Consider the following 24,525-nt stretch of genomic DNA (forward strand, 5'->3'; position numbering starts at 1 on the left):
TGTACTGTTTTTTTGGGGGAAGATAAATAAAGTATTGTCTTTGTAGGATGGGATGGATCACTTTCTCTCCGCTTTTTGCCTTAATTCTTCTATAAACAGAAGCATTTGGGATAGAGAGAAAAAATAATCCACCTTACCATCTGGGAATTGTATTACATCTTGCAAAGCACTCTTACCTTCACTTTCTCCTGTAATCCTCCCAACACTGTGAGTCAGGTATCATTTACTCATTTTACACATGAACATTTGGAGGCTCAGAGAGGTCAAGTGACTTATTCATTGCCACACAGCAGGCAGGAGGCAGGTGCTGTGTGACCTGGGTCCAGGTTCAGCATGCCTTCTGCCGTCTCAAAGGCCTGTGTCTGTGGGAGGGGTCCGCGTCCCGCGGTTTGGTGGTATAAGGGGCACCTCTGACTCTTGGTCTTGTTGTGAATCCTGTTCCAGGTGTTTGATATCAGCTGCTACCAGGAGTCCCTGGCCCCCTGCTTTTGCCTGTCTGCCCACAGCAACATCAACCAGATCACCGAAATTATCCTGGGGGAGACCAAAGCCTATGTGTTCTTTGAGCGAAGCTATGGGGACATGCATTCTTTCGTCCGCACCTGCAAGAAGCTGAGGGAGGAGGAGGCGGCCAGACTGTTCTACCAGATCGCCTCGGCAGTGGCCCACTGCCACGACGGGGGGCTGGTGCTGCGGGATCTCAAGCTGCGGAAATTTATCTTTAAGGACGAAGAGAGGTGAGTCTCCTTCCTGTCCAGACCCAGGCACCATTATAGGCTGCTCAGAGCATCTTGCTGGACCTCTGGGGCCTGGCATTTTTTGCTGCCTGCGGTCCAGGTGAGACAGCAGCGCAGAAGGGCTAAGAGAGATGAATACTGCAGTGTTTTAAAGATGTTATCAAATGCTCACAAGTGCCAGGATATTCTGTGACCCGGTAATCATATTTATTTTGGTGCTGTGAGCTCTGAAGGTGGCTGCAAGCCTGTGTGGCATTTTCAGAGTGAATAAGGCAAGATTTTGAAAATCCTGCCTTCAGAATGTTCAGCGCCTGGCCTCAGTCATTTATCATTCATTCATTCATGCATGCATTCACTCATTCCATAGATATTCCCTGAGTCTACTCCTAAGAGTGAATCACAAGTCTCAGTACTATGAAAACCAGGATTAGCTAGTCACCTGACCTAGAAAGACGTGTTACAGGCCCTGCGTGCAGGTATGTACAGGTCAGAGGGGGGCTGGGGGCTGGGATGTCAGTTCTAACGAAGACTTGGAGAATCAAGAAAGGTTTTATAGGAGAGGTGATTTTGGAGCCAAGGCTTGAAAGGTGAGGAGCTTACAGGCCCCGTGAGAAGGACTGGCATTCCAGGTGAAGAAACCACCAGGGTGCATGCTCGGCAGTCGGAAGGTCTCGGTTATTTTAGGACACGGCCAGACAGGATGCTGGGCATCTGGGCCCCATTCATGGCTCTTCCATTAACTCATTACATTCTATTTAGCAGACCCCACGGGGGCTCTGCTTTTTCCTCCAGCTGACTTTGATTGTAAAAACTCTTTCAAGTGACTTTTTTCTTTTTAACAATGTGCTTTGTTAAAGGAGTGGAGGCAACCGATTTATATTCATTGCTGACTATTCCAAGAATGTTCTAGGGGCTCTGGGTACATGATGTCATGGAATGTGCGTGACTGTCTTGGGCATCCTCATCTCCCATGAGGAAAGTACTTAGTGAAGTGGAGGTTCCATTGTCACAAAGCTATTAAGGACCAGCTGAATACAAGGCTGGCGCACATCATTCAGTCACTCAGCAAACATTCCTGGAGTACCTTTTATGTGACTGGCACAGATCTTGCTGTCAAATCTGTCTGTCTTCCAGTTAGTTTGCCATCCATGCCAGTGGCCTGTGATATTTTTAGGCTCCTGCTTCTAGAAGTCTGATGGCATCCAAATGAGAGGAATCTAGTGGTGTGTTCTTTGGTTTTTCCATCTTCGTGGTTTGAGCTAATCGGGCACCAAGTATCTGGGAAGCATTTTGGGATTAGCACAGGTGAGAGGGCGTGCGGTTACTTAACCCCAATGGATAACATTTATAATCCAGCTGAGTTTGCAAGGTGCAGAGGACCGCTGGATTTCCTGGGTGTTAGTTACTGTTCCATATTTTTACCCATAAAGGAGAATCATATGCATCCACGGTGGCTACTATCTCAGGCTCTGATAGCGGATGGCTTTTACTTTTATTAACAAACTAAAGAAGGTGGGGGGTGCTATTCTAAGATCTAGAGTGTGGGGCCCTGGTTACCTTTCTCTTATTTCAGTCTGGAGTTAAGTTTGACATAGGCAGAAGGGTGTGACCCTTTCTAGAAAGAGCTAGAAAGAGGTATCTCATGTGACTGTGAAACCAGGACACTCCACTGGAGCAAGCATGTCAAAGCGCAATCTTTTTTAACTTCAAAGAGCATTTTCCTCCTGAAAAAGAAAATGTAAGTGACAGGTAGGTAGGAAGCTGGTCATCAGCCATCCTGGCGTGTCTGAACACCTGAGCCCAGGCAGCCCTGCCTCCCAAGGGACCATCGGGGGAAAGAGAGCTCCCCATGTGATCAGGGAGGTGACGGTGACCTTGCTCAAGGTCACACAGCCGGTCTGACAACGGAGCTAGTCTAGAAATCCTATCATTTCCCTCCAGAGCTCTTTCTCTGCCCCAAACCACGCCAAGGTCCCAGGGGACTTGCTTTTCCAAACACGACCAGTGCCTCTGTCTGGGCATCTCTGAGAAGGTTGCTTTTTTTTTTGAGAACATCCTAAATTTTATCAGTAGCTGATAGGACCTTTTTTTTCCCACCCAGCTATCAACATTTTGTAAAAGATGACTGATGTTTAATAGCCTTCTTTCTTCTCGCTGTTTGGTTTTTAAGCTCTCGACTTCTCACTGCGAGACTGGTTTTGTCACTCAGCACACTCTGTGTCTCCCAAAAGCCACTGAGTTTCATGCTAGAGTCTCTCTTGGTTGCTCTGCACAGTGGCTTCCCGGTGCATCTCTTCTGCACCTCCCGAGGGGAACAGGAGTCAGGGGCCCTGGACCTGTTTGGGGCTGTGCTGCTGACAGCCCTCAGTTTTGGTCCTAATCAATAGGCAGTCCAACAGGACTAAAGCTTCCTTCTTTCCTGATGGCATCTAAGTGTGAGAAACAATGGGTTGAATTTGAGAGACTTTAAGAGTTAAACGATGGAGTCTTGTGTCTGTTTTCTGATCCTTGAGGCATTGGTCCTGGGCGGGGGGTTGGGGGGGGTGGCGTAGAGCATAGGAGAAATTTTTGGAAACACTGCTTTATTAGCTTCACATCACCAGACACCTCTTTTGCACATCAGTCTTCTCCCTCTCAAGGATGTGCTTCTCCATCCTTGCGGAGCTTGAAAGTGATCGAAGGTGAAAGCATTGCGTAGTGAAATTGGCTGTGCCCCACCTGGTCCAGAAAGAGGCCTGCCTTTGCGTTGACTTCTTATGCATAGATTTTCAATTCTGGGCCATCTATAACTTTTGAGTCCATGGCCATCCATGAAAACGTTCTTACTGGAACTGTCAGTTGCCCACAAGTAGCTTTTCAGACATTGTACACAGACGGCACCCAGTGTTCTGTTAGGACCTGGTGCTCTTGTGCCTGCTGCCTCTGTGTTGAGTCTGCAGCAGCTCAGATTCTTCTGCCCCTGTTTTATTTGTTTATGTTTATGTATTTATTCTGTTTTATTGGAGCCAGATTCCAATTCTGGCTGTACTACTTATTAGCTACTCGATTAAGTCAGTTAATGCTTCTGAGCTGCAGTTTCCTCTAAGCAGGAATAATAATTGCATCTCTGTAGGGTGGATGTGAGAGTTGGATGATTCTGTGACTCACGGAGCAGGGCAGGCATTCGCTAGTCAACAGCCAGTCCTAGAGTCGCTGATCAAGTAGCACCGTCCTGGGGAGCAGTTCCCAGGGCTCTGGAGGTTCACGGAGAAGGTGGCAGCCATTTCCGTGAAGAGTCGAGCCCTGGTGATGTAAGGGTTCAGCTTTAAGTCACATCCTCCTTGCTTTTTTGTTTAATTATAATCACTGGATCCGTGTTAAGAGGGAGACTGGCAGGTCAAGTGCATGGCGTGTGGAACTGCAGCGCAGAAGGGCCAGAAGAGGGACAAGAAGGTCAACAAGATGTACAAAAGGGAAGGTGACCAGAAGTACAGGCAGGGAGTGTGGGATCCGCCCCACCAGGCCTGGACCGTCCACTGCGCTTCTGCCCCTGCCGGGAAGTTTCTGCAGGGCAGAGCCTCCGTCATATCTGTGTTTTGAGGAAGTTAAACCCCTCCCAGAGTTGAAGTCACTTTGGACACACCTTTTGCATCCACAGTTCCTGTAGTAAAATCTGAGATGTTCTGTGCGAGTAGGAGGGGCTCCCGTGGATGGGGGCCCTGGATCTGAGAAAAGTCAGTGCCCAAATCCCCAAAGGGTGTGCCCATGCCCTCCAGCGCCGCTCGTGCTGCCCTGGGTAGCCGTCTGCCAGGCAGCCTGTGCCTTGAGGCACCAGGCTTCAGTCCCAGCCTCTAAGGGACAAGGCGGGTTACTCCCGTGGGGAGTCGCTTGCTGTCTGGATTCCAATCTGGCCTCTTGCACTTCTTCACAAACTTAATTTTGACAAGTTACCTAACCTCTTCTGCCCCGGTGCCTCATCATAACAAGAAGGCTTCCCTCATGAAATTAAATGAATTAACTGCAGTGAACCTGATGCTTGGCGCACAGTCAGCCACCAGCATGTGCTTGCCCCTGCTGTTTTCAGCCTCCTCTACACTTGGTGTCTGGCCCTCCTGGTGACACAGGGCCAGCATGTTGAGTCAGACGTGAAGCGCTCTGGACGCCGGTGCGAGCTGGCGCTGCAGGGGGGCCACCTAAAGAAAGCGGGGGGCATCGTTCCCACCACCATCCTTGTTTACCAGCTGGATTCCTCCTTCCCTTTAGGACCAGGCTCCTGGCCACCTGACCCCCCTCTCTTCCATGCCCCCAAGCACAGTTCAGTGCTGACATTTCTTGGCACAGAAATACCCATGTGAACGGAGAAGACTGCTTCTATGTGTGTTTCTTCTTCGGTTAGAAGATCTGTATCTCTTGATGTCACAGGTTTCATTTCCTCTGCTTTGTGGAAGCCAGTCAGTGCCCGCTTCTGCAGGAGGGAAGCCAGGACCCTTGGGAGGAACCCCGTGGCCCGGGCTCGGGACCTGCAGCTCCCTGTCGGGTGCAGGCCTTTCCCTCCCACACTAAGAAGTGCGGAGGGCAGGCGCTGGAGCCCTGGAGCCCAGACTCCGCTTTCTTTTATTAATAGCCATTCAGGTTAAGCTGTAGGCTCGTCATACTTTAGGAAAACACCTTACCTTTTTGCTTCTAAGGAGACAGGGCTCCTGGGATTCTCTTATTTATGTTGATGACTTTTATTCACCTCAGACACTGCCCATCCTTAGAGAAAGCTCCCCTCCCCCCAGCCTTCTTCCCAGGATGTGTGGGTGACCTGCCCACCCTCCACCCCAACACTTGCACTCTGCCCCCACTCTGTTCTTATGTTCCGTGTGCATCTTGAGTCTGTCTTCATCTGCTGGACCGGGAGCTCCTGGGGGGCAGAGGCTGTGCCGTGTGTGCTATTCCCAGAACATGGTGGTCACTGAATAGATGAAAATCTCTTCTCTTGAGTTGGAGAAGCTCAGATTGGAGTCTAATGGAGCGGGAGAGGCAGGGAAAGTGCTGATACATTGATCATCTGTGTCATGGCTCAGAATGGGAGCCCGGAAAGACCAGCCCTTAGGAATCCCCCACGGAGGCACCTTTTTAAAGAGAACTGTTCTCAAAGTTCCGCATCGAGGAACACATGTCCCATCATTCCCATTTGATTTAGTGATTTATGCAAAAGTGACATTTATTTAAGACACCATTTTATTTATGAAGGGCTTCAAGTCACCATTAGGGGCGAACTTCCTCAAAATTCTGTGCTTAGAAATAGACGAAATAGTAGGTGTTCCTTTTTTTTTTTTTTAAATTGAATTATAGTTGATTCACTATGCTGTACACCAGAACCTAACACAACATTATGAATCATTAATAGTGGGTTTTCTTCAGCAGGATTTCTGGCTAGCCTGTTTACTGTTTGGGCTTACTCTGTTAGCTGATGGGATAGACTGCCCCCAGACGCTGGGCAGATGAGGTGAGAGTTTTGAGTCCTCTGCTTAACCATTTGACCTTGGCCTGCCTTCTCTGACGTGGGTTGGAGATAATGAACTTAAAAGTATCCAGTGCACAGCCTGGCACCCTGCAGGGACTTAGAAAGAATAGCTGTCATGACTGCCCTCGGGTGGCATCTGAGGCTTTGAGCCTCATACCCCAACAATCTAGAAATTCGTGTATTTGCTTAACAAATGTTTGTGGAGGACCCAGTATGTGCCTGGCACTATTCTAGGTGCTGGAGGTACTCCACTGGCATATGAAACAGAAACCCTGCTCTCATGGGACTTACATTTTAGTGAAACTGTATCTCGGGTCCACCATACCAGACCCTGTTCTAACTACAACATTTAAATTAACTTCTTTAATCCTAAGCAGTCACTACATTTAAATAGAGAAATTTAAACCCAATAAGTGAGGGACTGCTACTGTTATCACCATTTTACAGATGAAGAAACTGAGGCTCAGGGTCTTACAGTGAATCAGCAGCAGACCTGCGGGTGGTACCCAGGAGACCTGGCTCCCGAGCTTAGATCTTCAAATGCTACGTTAGCTCCAGGAAGTTGCCACCAAGTAAAAGCCCACCCTTGGGCTCAACCTGTAGAAAGAACTTTCTGGTGCAGTTAGGCAACCACGAGGACCTGGCCGACTGGGGTCTGGGTGAAGCCCGGTGGTCAGATTTCTCTGAGCAGTCATGGCGGACGTAGACTGGGCTACCAGGTACCCAACCCGAAGGGCAATCCTGCTATATCCTGTTGTTCCATTTTATGGAGTGAGCTTTGTTTCCTCTGCAGAACTATAAGCCGAGATCCTTTTAACTTTCTGTCCCTGATGCCTCCCACAGGACCCAGCATTGTAAGCGCTCAGTGTATGTACGACAGTTGACTCAGTGAGTGATGAATAGACCCATATGTCCTGAAGGCATAAATGTTGTAAGAAAAATCCCCTAAATATATTGATAGCAGAAGTCAGTGGTTGGAAACACACTTTAATGTCTCTTACCCAGCCGTCTTTGGAATTTCTCTAAACCATGAACTAGAATCCAGCCTATTTGAAATTTCTTTGGGTTCTAGACATTGCGGTTCTTAAGCACAGTTGTACCTAGATGCCCTGAGCGCTTGGCAGCAAGTTGGAGCTGCGGGCGTCTTAGCCCTGGGAATCACACCATCTCACAAACATTTGTTAAGTACCGGGGGTGCAAGAATCAATACCAGAGAGCCCTCGCCTAATGGAAGACGCAGTGCAATGGTTATTGCTAACACCGTGTCACAGAGGAAGGGTGTGCGTTAGAGAGCTGTCTGGAAGCAGGAAGAGGGTATCCCCACGATGGAGTGGGGTGTAGAGAATGCCTGCATCAGGCAGGAGATGGGCTTCTTCACAGGGCTGTTCCGAGTGACGTGGGAGGGAAGGGGAGGGGGTCCAGAAAGTGCGAGCAGTGTGTGGGGAGGGCGGGCACTGTGCGGGGACAGAGACGGGGCCGAGGAGGGGAGCAGAGGTCTAGGGCCTTGGCTTCCTGCCTGAGACCTTGACCTTGACCTGAAGTTCAGGACGATCCAGTGAAGGCTTTGTTCTAGACGGTGCAGGGACAGGGTCAGGCTGGGATTCTGGAAGTGTGTGTGAAGGATGGACTGGGGATGGATATCGGCTTCTGAATGCTGGGGCTGAGCCAGGACCCCGGCAGTGGGACTGAGGCGGGGAGGGGTAAGGGGGGATTTAAACCCAATTCTTTTATGTTAACAGATACAGAAATCCAGAAGGGAAGTTCCTTCCCCAAAGTGCAAAAACATATTATTGACACGGCCAAGATCAGAACCCAGCTCTGACCTCCTGAACTGGTTCAGTATGTGCCGAGGCCACCTGGGCGAGCCCCTGTTCAGAGCTCTGCCAAGTGGGGCACCCCTGTCTGGCCCAGTGTGTGGAACAACTGCTTACAGAGCTCCTGGGGGTGGCGAGGTTGGAGGGATGGCCCGGCTCCTACCCCGCCCATGGGGCATGGGTAGAAATGTTCTGGGCATCAAGTCAGTCTATGCAGCAAGGTGCGGGCAGCCCCTCAGGGTGCGCCTGGCTCTCCCTGGAAGGATCAGGGCTGAGTGGGCCCTCGGGGCAGCGCCGTCCAGTGTGGAGCGGAGGTGATTGTTTGCAGAAGCTTTTCTGAGAGGCTGAATGGATGGATTTGGGGTCTGGGGATCATCGGGGATCCAGGTCTAAATGCAGGGGAGCTAGAGGTGGATGGAGTATTGATAAGGAGTCTGGAGCTTCATTGCCTCCCTTAGTTTCCCGGGTCTGTTTATGGAGATGGGAGGCAGGCTGCATGTGTGGGAGGTCCTCCCAAGTGGGCAGAAGGCCTCGTAGGTGGAACGACTTCCCCGTTCCGACCGTGGCCCTGGTGAGGGGGGCACGGACGTGCACCTGCCCTCACGGCCAGGCAACCGGTGCTGGGAAACACCAGGGTGCTGGAGTCGGCTTGCGTCTCTCATCCCAGCTGTGCTGCTTCCAAGCCAGCAGCTTCAAGCTGCGTTTTCTCATGCATCAAACCTGTGCAGGAACCCCCGCCTCCCAGATTGTGGGTGGTGTAAGGCAGTGAGAGGACACACCGCCCTGTAGAACTAACCAGCCCTCCCCTGTGTCCCCCCACCAGCCCTGAAGTGGTTCCCTCACTGCTTTACCTGCTGCTCTCTAGTCAATTTGTGAGCAGCGTGACCTCTGTGTTGGGTCTGTTCCCTGAATCTACAGGACCTGGCGCATCGTGGCTCTCCGAGGTGACTGTTGGAAAATCTATGCAGACAGGAAACAGAATTAAAGGTGTGAGGATTTATTGGGCAGTTAGCAGCCGGTGGAGTCCCAGTGGTGGCTGCCCGGTCAGCATGATGCAGCCCCTGATGCTGGGATGGTCCTTCCTCGGGCCCTCCCCAGCAGTAGCCCAGCTGGGACACTTGCTGGACAAGCGGACTGGCAGCCAAGGTAGCTTTGCTGTAGCGGACAAAGCAAGGCCAGACCTGGCTGCAGCTGCCCTTTCTCGCTAGACCCCTTGCCTGCTTGGGTCCACCCCGTGGGATAGTCTTCAGAGACTTCAAATTCCACTGACCTCAGGCCACCCGACTTCCCGTCCAGACCAAGCCCACTTCTTCTGGCTGAACTCCCAGCCTGGCCCCTCCCTGGCCCACCCTGTCCTGATCTCTTCCTGCTGAGAGACCAGGGTGGGGTTTGAGATTTAAAAGCAAAACATGATTTGCTTGTGTATGCAATGTCTTCCATTTTGGACAGAGCACCGAATGTGGAGGTAGAAAGCCTGGGTTTACATCCCAGCTCTGCCACTCACTGGCCAGGTGGCCTTGGACTCATTACATCTGCTTTCTGCACCTCAGTTTCTCCACCTAGTAAATGGGCAGGACCACCCACCAGCATCTACCTCATGAACTATAGCAATTAGATCATGTTTGTGTTGGTTTTATATGTGATCTGGCGCTGAATAAACCTGGGACCATATTTGTCTCCATAAACCCAAGATCTTCCTTTAACAGTTCCTCTGTCTTTGACACCAAGTGAATCAGTGATGTGATGCAGGATGCATTTGGGGATGACACATCAGAATCCTCCTGATGTGGGTCAGAGCTCGGTTTTTTCAGTTACTCTGTGTATGACCTAAAATGTGTATTCTCTGTGCCTCAGTTTCCTTATTTTTTAAGAAGGTTGCACATATCAGAACATTTTCCTTTCCGTTTTGTTATGAGAAACAGTGACGTAGAATGAAAAAAATCCCAGCATTTCGTAGATGTTTCATTTATGGCCGTTGTTCCTATAATTACCACATTAACGTCAGGACGTTACATGGGAAGTGTCGCAGTCCCTAAAGCGTAAGAGTTAAAGAAAACGTAAGACAGGGAAATTTGAAGCTAGAAGAGCCCTTTCAGGCCATTGGTTCCCATTTTACAGAAGGGAAACTGAGGCTAAAAGAGCCTGTGGTCACACCACTCGGTTCACTCAGCGGCCCATAGGGAGCCACTCAAGCCTCTGCCGAGAGTGAGCAGGACCTGGGGTCCCGGCTCTCAAGGCGGTGTGGCTGCTCTGTCGGGGCGGGGAGTGGAAGGGCATCCTGCTGGTTCTGGCCTCCTCATTGGGCTCGGATCCGATGGCAGGAGGCCTGGCACTGGGCTCAGCCTGCACCTGGGCACAGGCTGCCCCTGTGTCAGCCTTGTTCATTCAGAGGCTGAAAGCAAAGCAGGCTGCTCCCTGCCTGTGCCAGGGACAGGTTACAGAACACACGCCGGGGTGCAGCTTGCCGGCCAAATCAACCCTGCCCAGGCCTCGTGGCTCTGAGCTCTCTCCTCCAAGAAGCGGCAGGAGATCACCACTGTCATTCACAGCTTTTTGCTGACGCAAACCTCTACCATCCTCCCTTGTCACGTTCAGGAATCTCTCTCCTTCATGTGCTGTCTCTAGTCCTACCACCTCCAGGAAGCCCATCTTGACTACCTTAGTCCAGACCGAATAAAGTGAGCAGGAGTGAGCCGGTGCTCATTTGGAGGAAGAACATTCTAGGCAGGGGCCGGAAACAGAACAAAACAAAAACAAGTGCAAATGACCCAGGAAGGAACCGGGCCCAGAATCCACGTCCATTTCAGTCTGCCTGAGGCTTGTCCATCTGTCTCCCTGTGCAGGCTTCGGGGTTGAATGTGAGAGCCTTATCTTAATAGTCAGATCAATTGGAGTTTCCTCCGTTTTTGCAGGTTTACTATGCCAGGCTCTCTGTGCTAGCGTTGTTTCACGTAATCTTCACAGAAAGCAAGCGGAAGGGCGTGACTTGGGTCTGTGCGTAGTTTAAATGCCCGAGTGATCAGCGGGACATTTGAATTACTATGGCTGCCGATGCTTCTGTCGATTTTTATGAAAACCGATTCCCCTGCCTGGAAATTCCTGATCCCGGCACTGTTCAGGGGACATCAGAAGCTGAAAGCCGGTTCCTTCATTTCCTCCCCTTCTGACACAAGCCGGTGCTCCGCCAGGCACTCCCCACACACAGTCCTGGGAAGGGAGGGCCAGGCCCCACCCCCAGGGGAGAAGCGGAGCCCCAGAGACCTTCCCAGGGCCCCGCGGTTGTGGAGCACGTCCGGCCCCCGACGTGTGTGCACCCCGGAAGGTCCTCGTTTAAAGACGTAATCCAGACCTCGTGCCTCCAGCCTGGCCTGGGAGTGATGTAAACAAGTTCAGGATGTTCCCAGAGGGAGGCGAGGTCAGAAGATGCCTGGAGCGCGGCATTTCCTCCCCATCCTTTTCTAGGCTTCTCTCCCCCTGCCCCCATCGCCTGCTTGGGAGGTGTGGGCGCCTGAGCACAAGGGCAGGCTGCTGCCCCAGGGGCCAGCTCCCTGGCGCTCCAGCTCAGCTCACAGCCCGGAGACAGGTGCGGCCTCGGCCTTCCATTAGCCTTTCCGTGTACCTGAGCTGCCTACCCTCTCTGAGCGTTAGGCTCAGTGTCTACGTCCAGGAATAACCACTCTTGCCTTGGAAGTTGAATTTAAAATTTTAAAGAGGAAATGTATGTGGACGCTTGGTGGGTGCTTTAGTCCGTAGGTGGTGTTGGATGCTTGGTGCTTGGTGATTGTCAAACTGAAATTTGAACCCAGGCCTCTGACGTCAAGACCCCGAGCCTCTGACGTCAAGACCCCGAGCTGGACTGGTCCCTGCGTGACGGCTCTGCCGCAGCAGACACTGGACCCGGAGGGACCAGCAGACCCAGCCCCTGCCCCGGGAGCTCAGCTTCTGACAGGAGGAGGATGTAGCGGCAGGTGGGTCAGCTTAGGGGCAGCCCAGGTCAGCAGCACGTGGACGGCTTTATTTTTAATTCTCATTCGCAGATTCATTAGGTATTTACCGAGCCGCTGAGTCCTTGTCTTGACTTGAAGGAGAAGAGAGGTGAACTCAGGTGAAGGGGGTTCATTGACGAGATAAGGACCTTGTCCGTTTTCTAAAGCCCTTGCCTACGATCTGGAGAAGGGCTCCGGAAGAGGGATGGGATGACAGTGGGGTCCCTGCTGCGTGTGGGTGGGAGGGAGTGATGGCAACTGGGTGAAGGAGAAAGTCAGAATCCAGGATTATGACCCGGAAGGGGACAGGAATGAAAAAGGGACTTTAGACTTGACTTACCACGAAGAGCTAGAGGCGGTGAAGTCTGTTCCCAGAAAGGACTGAGCCAGGAGCGAAGTCCCTGTAATCACATCTCCCTCCCGCCCCCACCCCGACAGGTACCTGAGGTTTGGCCGTTTACAAAGCCTGCCCTCCCAGGAGCCTTCACCTGCCCTCCACTTAATCGCGGCCAGGTACCCAGAGCGGGGCCGGATTTCTTTAAAGGCGAGCACACAGACGCTCCGAGGGGTCAGCAGTGTGCCTGGCCCTTTCGCTCTTGGATTGCGCGTCCGCCCTACGCCGGGTCCTGGTCTGGGTGCCGGAGGTGCGGCAGGACACGCAGGCGGTGTTCTTGACACCCAAAGTGATCTCGGGCACCTGCCCACGAGCCCCTGGAGGTGGGAATGAGGCGATGACCCTGCAATGACCACCAGCATAAGATATAGTAGATTTAAACGCACAAGTGTGTAAATGCAAACGCATAGTGTCCAGCGGTGAGGAGGGTGGTGCGGGATTCTGGGGTGGGCGAGGGTGCTACTTTATGTAGGAGGGTCGGACTACGTCCCTTTAATCAAGGGCATCTGGGCAGAGACCTGAAAAGAGTGAGCGAACGCTAGCTGCGGGGACTGCGAGCTGCACGTGTCTGGGAGGACATTCCCAGCGGGGGGACCTGAGCAGAGGCCCCAGGAAGGACCTGACTGGTTAGCGTCTGTGAGGAGCAGTGCGGAGGCTGGACCGGGGCGGGGCAGGAGAGGGCGGCGCCGCTGAAGATGCGGTCATCCTGCAGCTCGGCAAGACAGTCGCCCCCAATTGGATGAGCTGAGACATTACCGGGGGCAGGGGGATTGGCAGAGAAACCCAGCCCTGAACCTGAATCGTCTGATTCCAAGTCTCATGCTTCTTTCCCTGGACCATTGCCCCTTGTCCCACAGATGCAATGGCTTATTATTATTACTATTATTTAATTATTATTATTATTATTATCCCCATTGCTGTAATTATTCCCATAGCTGTTCTGCTGCCAAGACTTGAACTTTGGAGCCGAGGAGTCTGGCTGCTCCGGAGTGTGCTGCTGGTGAGGGCAGGGCGAGGGGAGCTGTGGAGAGAACCCACGTGTGCCTGTGGTGTGCGCCCCCTCCCCTCCCCACCTTGGGTCAGCTCCGCCTGCCACCTGAGATTAGGAAAAGCAGGAGGAGGAAGAGATTTGTGTTTAATCCGCTCAATTCCAGATTAGCACATCTAGACCTTCCTATTTTTATAGATCATTACTCTGGGGGAGGAGAAGGGCGTGTACACTCTAGATTATAACAGAATGTGGGGGAGCAAGTAAAAAAGATACGTTGCTGTATACTGCAGAATCCCAGAATGTTAAAACTGGCAGAGACTTTAAGGCGATCTTGTCCAGATGGATGCACAGCTGTGTGCGTGTACTTAATGCTGCCAAACTGTACACTTACAAATGGTTAAAAAGGTACATTATATCTTATGTATACTGTACCACAATGAGAAATATTGAAAAAAAAAAGACAACCTTGTTCAACTTGTTCCACTTGAAGGCTGAGAACAGAGAGGTTAAGTGACTCACCCAGAGCCACACAGCAAGTAAGAGATGGAATCTGCTCTCCTAGCTCTTAGCCCTGCACCTTTTCCAGTGATCACAATGATTTCTTGCGCATTGATGGAAATTGGGAGAGGGAAGTAGTCACCCTGGGTCTTTGAAACTCCTGTAATCCAAATACGGGATCTTAGAATCAGCCCAGGTTTCATCAGACCTGTTGCTCTAGAGAGGTCCCAGCAACACTCCTTTGATTAACTTGAACCTCACCTCCCTTCTGTGGCTCTCTGAGTAGCCGTGGTGACCTCCCTGAAGGCTAAAACCTGCAGTTGGAGAAAAAGAAACAGCAGTGGACGGAGCTGAGTCACAAGCTCTGATTTAGGACTAAAGCCTCATCGTGGTCTCCGAGCACTTTTCTGTTCTCTGCTCGCCTGAGCTTCCTCACGCCTCAGAGCAACAGGGTAGATGCTTTGATGTGCACTTTTGAGAGGAAGGAACCAACTGATAGGAATGACACTGACCTTGCAGGACCTGGGAGGCACTATCTGTGCGGTCCTGGCCCCCCAACTTCAGCCCCTCCTCCCTGTCCCCTGTCACCTTCACGCCACAGTGTGCTGGAATGGGATTACCTTAGTTACAGCCTGAGAACTAGGGAACTTTTCAGTGGCGGTGTTCTGGCCGGGAGACGGGGAGGAGGATGTCAGTTTTAAGCACTGAGATGTAGTAATGCCTAATTTCCTACTCAAAAAAGGCAGGGCAGGGACACAAGAATTTTCAGGAGGCCCCCGGGCTAAGGAGGGAACGCCAGGCTAGGAGCTTGGGGCGCTGAGCACTTACTTGTCTTACAGTCAGTGATTCTATCAAGCCCTTCTGTGCAAAGATGAGTGCTAGGTTCCAGGGACTGAGTTTAATGCAGGATTTCTCCACCTCTGTTCTTCCCCATCATACCCAGAAGAGTCCTTCATCCCTGTGGACCAGCTCAGTGGTCCTTAAATGGTGGGGGGAAGATTCACCCACACACCTGTGCGCCCACGTGAGACATCACATATGTGCTGACACAGGTGGAAGATACGGGTAACCAAAGTCACAGAAGTACCAGGTCAAGGACCACATCCTGGGAGTTTGATGGGCAGGATGGGAGGCAAATGCAACAGGAAATCTCGGAAAGAGGATGGGATTGGAAAGAAGATGAGGATGCTGAACTTGGAAGGACTAGGTGATGGGATACACGCCAATCCAACATTCCCTGGCTCTGCCTGAGTCCTCAGAGAGGCAGTTTGGTGTAGTGGAAGGAGCAACAGGGTTGACTCAGGAAGATGTGGGGTCAGGTTTTCCCTCTTTCCCAACTAGAAGTTACTCAGACTCTCTGAGCCTCCATGTCCTCATCTGTAAAATGGGATAGTGAAATCCTCCCAGTCTAACAGAAGGACGGTGGTGAAGCGAGAATACAGCTGAGCAAAGGGTCCTTCCTCCTGTGTTGTGCTGTGTTAGCTACAAGATTGCCAGAAGTTGTGAGCAGGCTTCCATGAGCTTCCCAGCTGGTTGGATCTGAGTTCAAAATCTTGTGGCTCCCTGTCATTACCTAGCTGTGACTTTGAGCATATTATTTAATCTCTATTCACTAAGACGGGCTAAGAATAATGCTATCTGTGGTCTGCTTCCTTGCTGAAGTTTTGGGTCTCCCAGTAGATGGTAAGTTTCATGCAGAGCCTTTGCAGGTCTTGTTCAGTCCTGGGTCCCAGCCCTGGAATAGGGTCTGGCACCTAGAAAGCAATGTGCGGCTGGTCCAGTGAAAGAGTGAAGAGTCATTGGAAACAGCAGAGCGGGAGCTGTGATGTAACCATGGGATTCCTGGGTCTCGGTGCACCCCCGGGAGCTCATGTTTGCCTCCCTTTCTTGCAGGACCCGGGTCAAGCTGGAGAGCCTGGAGGACGCCTACATCCTGCGGGGAGATGACGACTCGCTCTCCGACAAGCACGGCTGCCCGGCGTACGTCAGCCCGGAGATCCTGAACACCAGCGGCAGCTACTCCGGCAAAGCGGCCGACGTGTGGAGCCTGGGAGTGATGCTGTACACCATGTTGGTCGGGCGGTACCCTTTCCATGACATTGAGCCCAGTTCCCTCTTCAGCAAGATCCGGCGCGGCCAGTTCAACATTCCAGAGACTCTGTCGCCCAAGGCCAAGTGCCTCATCCGAAGCATCCTGCGGCGAGAGCCCTCCGAGCGGCTGACCTCGCAGGAGATTCTGGACCATCCTTGGTTTTCTACAGATTTTAGCGTCTCGAATTCAGGATATGGTGCTAAGGAAGCGTCTGATCAGCTGGTGCCGGATGTCAACATGGAGGAGAACTTGGACCCTTTCTTTAACTGAGCTCACGCCGCGCAGAGACTGAGCAGGTACCAGGACCGAGAGAGGAGAGCGGAGAGGCGTTCTTCCAGGGAACACAGATCGGTCGCCCGGCTTGGCAGCCAGAAAGACCCTGACACTCACAAGCTTCTTGGTTCAAAGAAGGAAAATGGTCCAGGAGCTGACTGAACATGTAGCAGGGGGTGGGGGCGCGAGGGACGTGGGATGGGGGCGGGCTCTGGGGTCCTGCTGGGTGGGCAGGTGCCCCCGGATCTCCTCTTGCCTGGCATAGTGACCGGAGACCACCCCTGTCGGTTGGGCTGCTTCCGCCTACCCCACTTTTCATTTTGTTCCAAAATAGTTGCAGATCCTGATAGAATCAAAACTCTCTGCCTCAAACATACATCTTGGCATCGCACTGTTAGCATCTAACTTCTTGTCATGAATTCAGGGAAGGTACAATTGGCCAAGGGTTTTTGTTTTTGTTTTTGTTTTTTTGTTTTCCTTTTGAAACAAGCCAGCCACCTATCTATCGGATAATTCATGGGGTTCATTTAAAAAAAAAAAATTCGGTGCACACAGACTGACATGAAACCTGGGTGCTAAACTAAAAGAAAATAAAAGTCCAGTTTGTGTCTCTTAATTGCGCTCTTCAACTCATTTCTTCTAAAGAAACTATTTAAGATCCTGGTCAGGAAATGACATGTTAATGCTTTGTTCCCTGAAGGTGGAAAAAAAAAATCTGTCCTTTAACCCACTATTCTGTTTTGTGTCAGTTGGTTTCTGGCAGGAAGCTATTAGAAGTCAAACTTCCAGATGCATTACTGCTGTCATAGTTTAAAGACAGAGGGAAAAAAAGGAAGAAGAAAGGAAACGGGAAATTCAGCTTACATTTTTTCAGTGGTTGTTTGAACGATGGGGGCTGCGTTACAGGCACTCCTCTTGGCTGAGGAGAGTGATGGTGTGAGAAACCGGAAGCTCTTTGCAGTCTGAAGCTGGTACTGATCGCAACTAAACATTTCGTCTTGGTTCTGTTGGAAACTAGTGAAACGAAGCAGGTTGTCCCGCGTGTATAAAATACAGGGCAGCTATTTAGTTTTCTGTACGGAGTATGATTCTTTTTGGCTTGGAAGGCCCTCTGGTTTGGACAGAAACCCTCAGCAGAGACGAATGAAAAAGAAAATTAAGCTGAAAGCGAGGATGATATAAATAAAAACAGCTCTCTATCCCAATACGCACCTTTGTATTTTCAAGAACTCTTCTATTTATTAAGGAAAATGTCACATTGTGATGTATTAAGCCAGTACTTCAATTACGGGTTGACTTGGGATAATATGTTACATGCTGTAGTTAACATTTATATATATATATATTTTTTTTCCTTGTTTGAGTATTCCTGTCCCTGAAATAACCTTTTATTTGGCTTTTCTAGCTAGCTTTATTTGATTTCGAGTGGCAAATGTTGGGTTGGTTTTTTTTCTTTATTATTATTATTATTATGGCTTTTCTATCGCTGTATGATACAGAACTCTTCTCCATCAATGTTTGTGTTTCCAGTACCTCAGTTGTTAGGTTTTTACTGCCTGTATGCGTTTTGTGAAACGGTCATGTTTCTGGGTAGGTGACACGTGGACTCTAGTATGTAAATGTTACTTGAATCTGTGCTTCATTATAGTACGTGGCATGTCTGTGCAGACCTTGGATGCTTTATGCCTATTTAGCAGGAGCCCCGCCTCGCGTTCCCAGGAGGGCGGCTTAACCGTTCGTTCACCGTCAGGAGACAAGGAGGCCATGGATTGGCTCTCGATTCTATTTTGATGATGGAAGATGAAAAGGAGAGAGGATTTTTTTTTTTTTTTTTTTACATGCTGAAGATGGTGCTGAGTCAAGAAGGACCTGTTTTTCTTCCCTCTCCCTTATTTTTTAAGTGCCCTGTAGGAGGAAGGATTGGTGACATGCATGGTGGGAATCTGTGGCCTCTGGTGCTTTGTCCTGTATTTGGTTTAATGTTTTTGTCCTAATCTCTTCAATCAATAAAATTGTGCAAATTTAACTAAACGTCTGGGGTCTGACAATCGATGATTTTCTCTCTGCCGTCTGAGGTTGGAGGTCACCTCACACTGGCCGGGAACTCAGACGTTCTCTGAGGTCTTCACTATGACTCTATACAAAGCAAAACCGCCTTCCACCGTGTTTGGGCACATGCTGGCCAGTTAAGATGTAATAGCTCACTGAATGGATCGTCACCACCACCTTCGAACTGTGAATTATATTCGTATTACAGATTAGGAAATCAGCCTAGAAAGTTGCATAACGTGTTCGATGTGAAACCACCCTTAAGTGATAGAGTCAGGAGTGGACCCCAAGTCTGTACTCTTTCTATCACATGAGAGCCCAGAGGTTCTCAGGGCTAATGTAATAATAGCTCTAGGGGAGCAAGGCTTGCCTAGGACTCAAGTAATCAAGGAGTCCATGCGATTCCCCAGGAAAAGCATTATCTGCTGCAAACCTGACTGGGAACCACCAAGGTGGAGTCCACCCAACTCCCAGAAATGAATGCCCGCTGGCAGCCCTTCTTCCAGTCAGGGATCCACGAAGTATCAGGCCAAGGTGGGCTCTATGGGCAAACCCATCCATCGTGCACCTCATTTAATAGACATACCTACAGCCAGAGAGGGTCAATTCAGTCCTGAAATGTTTAGTACGTGCCTCCTCTGTCATTGCAATGCAGCTTGGGGAAATAGACACGGGAACTGACAAAGACGGGGCAGAATCGAGTGGTGGGGTAAACACACGTTCTTGGAATCCCGCGGAATGGGCACTCCACTGACTGGCTCTGTCGGGTGTTGTCCTGGAAGAGGTAGTGGCTGAATCAGTCTGGGAAGAAATGGCTTTGGGTAATGAGGGCACCGTGTGTGAAAAGGATCTAGAGACTTGCCCAACAGGTGGACATCCTCGGTGCCAGGCTGTGGACAGAGCTCATCAGAGTCCTTGCAAAGATGGGGTTTGTGGCAGCTGGGAGGCCGTGGCTGAAGCAGAGGTTTTCCAGTCGACTGGCCTCGTCTTCTGAATTCACAAAGTGTTTCTCATCCAGTAACGTCACCTCTGCATCTCCAGCAGCACCCGACCCAGCCCCTGGTGCGTGGCGGGTGTTCGGTAAACAACTGTTCATTGATGTAGACTTTATGCCGGGGACTCCATGTGCTGCTAAGTTTCCTTCCAACCCCAGGGTTCTGAGAGGTGCACCACTAGGAAACAGGCTTTCTGAGGACTGAAGCCCACAGTGGTGGCTTTTGCTAGGACACAGACAGGCCGATCCAGTCTCTTTGCTCGTTCACTGCCTGTGATTAAGCAGAAAGGGGCCGGCTGCCGAATGAACGCCTGTTTGAGTTGTGTTCTGTCAAACCATCACATGCGTGGTTGCTGTGGTGGGGGAACTTGCTGGCACGCTTACTTCTAGTCTCTACAGTGAGCGTCTACCTTGGCGGGACCTGACATCAGCAAGCTCTCTTTTTCTTAATGTCTCGAGGCTTAGCCAGCAGAAATCTTTTATTCTATGATCCCTCTGGGGATACGTACTTCACCCTCCTGCCACTTCATCCAGGCCTGGGGCAGGGCCAGGGGCCAGGGCCACTGGGAGTGAGGGCAGGGGCTGGGCAGGGGCTGGGCCAGGAGCAGACCCAGGCTCCAAATCCTCACCCTCCTATTAGCTGTGACCGGGCAAATCTCTTCACTTTTATAAGGACCAAGGGTGTTGTGAGGATTAACTGAGACGAGGCAGGGCATGTCAGGGGCTGAGTGCTGAAGCAGGCTGACCAGTGACTGTCAGTATTATCCGCCAAAGGCATCAGAGGGTGGAGCTCCTATGACAAAGGGATGGCACCGAAGTTGAGAATTTATCAAGCGCCATCAAGGAGAGGTGACAGGGACCCACTGAGAGCCCTCCCTGGCCACAATCAAAGCAGCTCCACTTTCCCAGTTTTGCAGTGTAGTTTTAAAGCTGACTTACAGGGCTGAAGCGAAAGCTTCTGCTGCCAAATGTGATTGAAAGTTATTGATCAAGTCTACCTCTTGATTCAGAGGTGACGAAGCAACCTTGATAAAGCAGCCAAGGTCCAGAGAGGTCAAGGGCACTACAGAGCCCACCCAGAGAGGAGATGCTAGGCTGTGAACTGGAGAACCAAGCTGTGCCAGGGCTCTGTGAGTGCGTCGTCCCAGACAGACGTCAGGGGATTTGTTCCTCCCCCCACTTCCCTCACTGTCATCCTCGGTCCTTCCCACTGTGGCCTCCTTCCCTGACCCAGTCCATTCTGGTCTGTGACTAGCCCAGTGGCCGATACTTTAATGGGTGTTAGAGGATCATCTGAAATAATTACGAATTATGTATCAACATATCAAATGTCGAATCCGAAGTGCTCTTACGCATCACCTGCGCCTTCAGATGCTCCACTGATACAAGTCAGATGACTGTTCAGCGTTGCAACAACAGACAAAGTCCAGGTAACGCAACTTGGGAGGCAGAAACCCTTGCTGAGCCCATGAGTGATCCCTGCTGGTTCTGTGTCATTTTTGTGCACTTGAGTCCCTGGGTATATACGTGTTCTAACTGCAGGAAACCAAACTTTGAAACAAATAAGAGATGAAGGGAAGGAGGAGGTAGGAACCAACATGTCCTGTTCAAATTATCCATAAGCCGGTCAAGGTAGGCAGCAAGTTTTACAAAGGAGTCAAGTGAGCCTCCAAGAGATTAAATTAATAGAAGGATGCCATCCAGCTGGTGTTGAATTCTCTACTGAATCTTGGTTTCACAATCCCCGAAGCCATTCCCTGCTGTCCCTGAAGCCTCAGCACGGAGAGCTGGATACTTGGGAGCTGTGACCAGTGCCCCTCTCCCGTCTCCCACCCATTCTGAGAAGGTTTTCTGCAGCTCCCAGAGGCAAGGGACTAGAAAGCAGTTGAGAGTATCACGGAGGCTGCACGGAGTTTGCACCTTTCCCGGAACTTGATCACAACTCAGCCCGATGTGGACAGGAGCTTTGGGAAGGAATTTCTCGTTTCCCCCAAACAGAAACTTCTCTTCACCCTGACTGTTGAGGCTTTTAAAGTATGGGCATCTAGATGTAACGAAAAGACACTGGATTTTCATGGAAAGAGAGGGTCTTGGTTTGGCCTGAGAAGGTCTTGGTCTGCAAGATCTGCCCTGTGTTTCCTGTGTGATCTACGATGAATCACTTCTTGAATCCAAGTTTTCTCATCTACGAACTGGAAACAAAGGCTCACGGTGAGGATAACTGGCTTCTTGTAAGTTTCCACACTATGTAAAGTAGTCTACAAATGCTCTTACAAGGACAGATGGCCTGAGCAGTACTACATCTTTTAGGTACTAAAATTAAAACTAAGTTGGATTCAAGAGTGCAGGCAAAATAGGACTCAACTGGGTGAGTCTGCAGCAGTGGGGGGTGGCCCCTGGGGTTCCCCGACCCGAGATACGGCCGCTACGCCAGTGAGGCTAATCTTCTAAGGTCCCTTCATAGCTCCTGACCCCACAGCCCAGGCTCTGAGACCTCAGGTGAGGCCGAGAAGTAGGTAAAGATGGAAGGAAGGACCCCAGAGAAAAGAGCCTGGACCATCAGCTGAGCCCCGCCGGCCACACTGTTTATGACCTTAACCTCACAGACCCTCAGCCCAGACCATGCCTGCTGGATCCTCCAAGATATCGCAGTCCTTCTTCACCATCCTGTGATGGGCTGTCAGAACCTTACTTCTACCTAGAAGCCTAGCAGACATTGTTCTTTCTTTTTCTAAGTATGAGACGAAAGATGCAGCCATTTATACTTGACTTTGAAGACGGTGTCCCTGACCATTGGACCCTTAAAGATGTTGGTGAAATGGCAGGTCCCTGAATCTTCATAAGGTTTATCTCCCACTCTTTAAAATTACAGGCATCTGAATAAGGCTAGCCAGGCTTCCTGACCAGCATACTGTCTCCCAGGTCATGGATTAACCTGACGCCCTGTGGGATGTCCAGATGGCCCGGCTCTCTTCGGACTATCTAGTGAAAGAAAGCACTAGTATTAATACAGCTCTGGGCCCGCTGTGAATACGTATTGCTGTCCCTTCCATGTGGTACAAGCTGGTTTTTATCTTCTTCCATGATTTGGATAAAAAAGAAGGCATTCATCAAATTGGTGGCCGCACGGCCTGTACCTGAGGCCCTTTTAATCTGCCCCAGCAGTAACACCACATCGAGTGAAGCATCTTTGATTGAGGCTGATGGTTGGCTGAGCTTGTGGTGGTTTGCAGGCGTTCTCCAGGATCCCTCTGGTTGGGCAGGAAGCAAACATCCATACTAAATGCACGTGTGAGAGGGACCATCACCTCTCCATCCTTAAGGCTCTTCTGGGTGGCACTAATTACCACCATCTGCCCGCGGAGGAGATGTTGTTTTTCATTTACTTCCCTGACGGGGGGAGGGTAGGTGGGGAACCAGTTTCAGGGGACTCACTGAGCTTTCCTCACTCTGCTGGCTCTTACCCCATGGGTCAAGACCCAATGTGGGGGCTGTTATGTGTGCTGAGTATATCAAACTCAGTTATACATTTAAGGGATGGAGAGATGACGGTCAGGTGTGCCTGCAGACCCAGCAGGTCCAGTAGGAGGTGGGGAAAGGCTCTGTACACTACGCGACCCCTATGTCTTCACTCTAATACAGCTCTTAAGGTTTGTGGGTATCAGTGTCAGTCCTACCCTGTGTCCGAAGGCCTTTGAACTGTCTAGATAGTCCTATTTCCTCAGCGACGGTCATCCAAGTAATGAACTCTGGTTTCCTTTAGGGAAGGACAGAGGAACCACTGCAGCCATTCCTTGGAGATAGCGCGGGTTCCGTTCCCAACCACTGCAATTAAGCAAATGTCATAATAAAATGAGTCACAGACAGCTTTTGGTTTCCCAGTGCGTATAGAAGTTATGTTGACACTATACTGTAGTCTGTTCAGTATGCAATAGCCTTATGTCTAAAAAAACCAATGTACCTACCTTAGTTAAAAAATACTTTATTGCTAAAATATGCTAACCATCACCTGAGCCTTCAGCAAGTCATAGTACTATCGTTGAAGTTCACTGATCACAGATCAACCTAGCAAATAGAATAATCATAAAACAGTTTGAAATACTGCAAAAATTAGCAAAATACGGCACAGGGACACAAAGTGACCATGTGTTATTGGGAAAAAATGACACAAATAGACTTTTCTTGATGCAAGTTTGCCACAAAACTTCAGCTTGTTAAAAAAAAAAAAAAAAAAGCAACATCTGTGAAGCACAAGCAAGCAAAGAACAATAAAATGAGGTCTGCCCGTGTGGGAGGCTCTGGGGCGCCGCAGGGCCCCTTCTCCTGCAAAACCAGCTGCCTCAATGCCGGTGGGTCTGGGTCCAAAAACGTATTTCCAGTTTCCTTACTCTGTCTGGAACTGGACAAAGCATATATATTTTCTTAGAGTCTTTTTATTGCCATTAGTTTCTTGATTATCATTCCGGCTTCCTTTTCAGGGCATTACAGACATCGCGGTAATTGTGGCCTTTTGATTTCTGGCAATTAGTTGTCAACAGCGTATCTCTGTTGCTTCGGGGCATCGTCACCCCCGTTGTTATCTGCAGGTCATCTCCATGGCAGCCCCTCTTCCTTAGCTGTGGCCTCTGACAAGAGCCACCGCTGAACTTTGTGATGTCTATCACCAGCACTTTGCTCATGGCCTTGGTGGCCTTGGTGGCTTTTAAGCCACCGTGACACAATCCTCTGGTGGCTCTCCTGGCCTCGCATAATATATCCGTTCCAGCATGTTGTCTTCCCTGCAGCTCCGCTGTTTCCCTGCTAATTCGGACATGGTGGCGTGGCTCGGTGTTGGCCGTGGCTTTCTCCAGGTTTCGAGGAAGTACCCTTAACAGCACGTGTGCATCAGCCCCAGATCCTTGCTCAGGTGGTGTCCCAGTTGTCTCTGGCTGTGTAACAAGTGATCATAAACGTAATGCTCTACAACTGTACAACTTCGTTATCTCACAGTTCTGGAGGTTAGACATCAAACGCAGGTCCCGCTGAGGTTAAAATCAAGGTGCCAGCAGCGCTGCTGCTTTTGCTGGAGACTCTGGGGTGAATCCATTTCTTTGCCTTTTCCAGCTTTTAGAGACCAGTCACATTCCTTAGCTGGTTGCTTCCTTCCTCCAGCATCACATGATCTCTCTGCTTCCGTCATCACCTCTCTTTCTCTGACCCTTTCTTG

General features: G+C 50.4%; 1 protein-coding gene across 2 annotated transcripts in view; it reads left to right on the forward strand.

The window, feature by feature from the left end:
- The window catches only part of TRIB2 (tribbles pseudokinase 2), a 24,635-nt gene extending 6,328 nt beyond the window's left edge, over positions 1-18,307 (forward strand). For both annotated transcript variants that reach the window (XM_074341681.1, XM_074341682.1), the window contains exons 3-4: positions 445-737; positions 15,805-18,307. In XM_074341681.1, coding sequence (XP_074197782.1) covers positions 445-737; positions 15,805-16,273 — 762 coding nt within the window. In that variant the 3' untranslated portion in view covers positions 16,274-18,307. The remainder of the gene's footprint in view (positions 1-444; positions 738-15,804) is intronic.
- Positions 18,308-24,525: the final 6,218 nt, after the last annotated feature.

Source organism: Camelus bactrianus, chromosome 15 (assembly GCF_048773025.1).
Source record: "Camelus bactrianus isolate YW-2024 breed Bactrian camel chromosome 15, ASM4877302v1, whole genome shotgun sequence".
NCBI classification, from domain to species: domain Eukaryota; kingdom Metazoa; phylum Chordata; class Mammalia; order Artiodactyla; family Camelidae; genus Camelus; species Camelus bactrianus.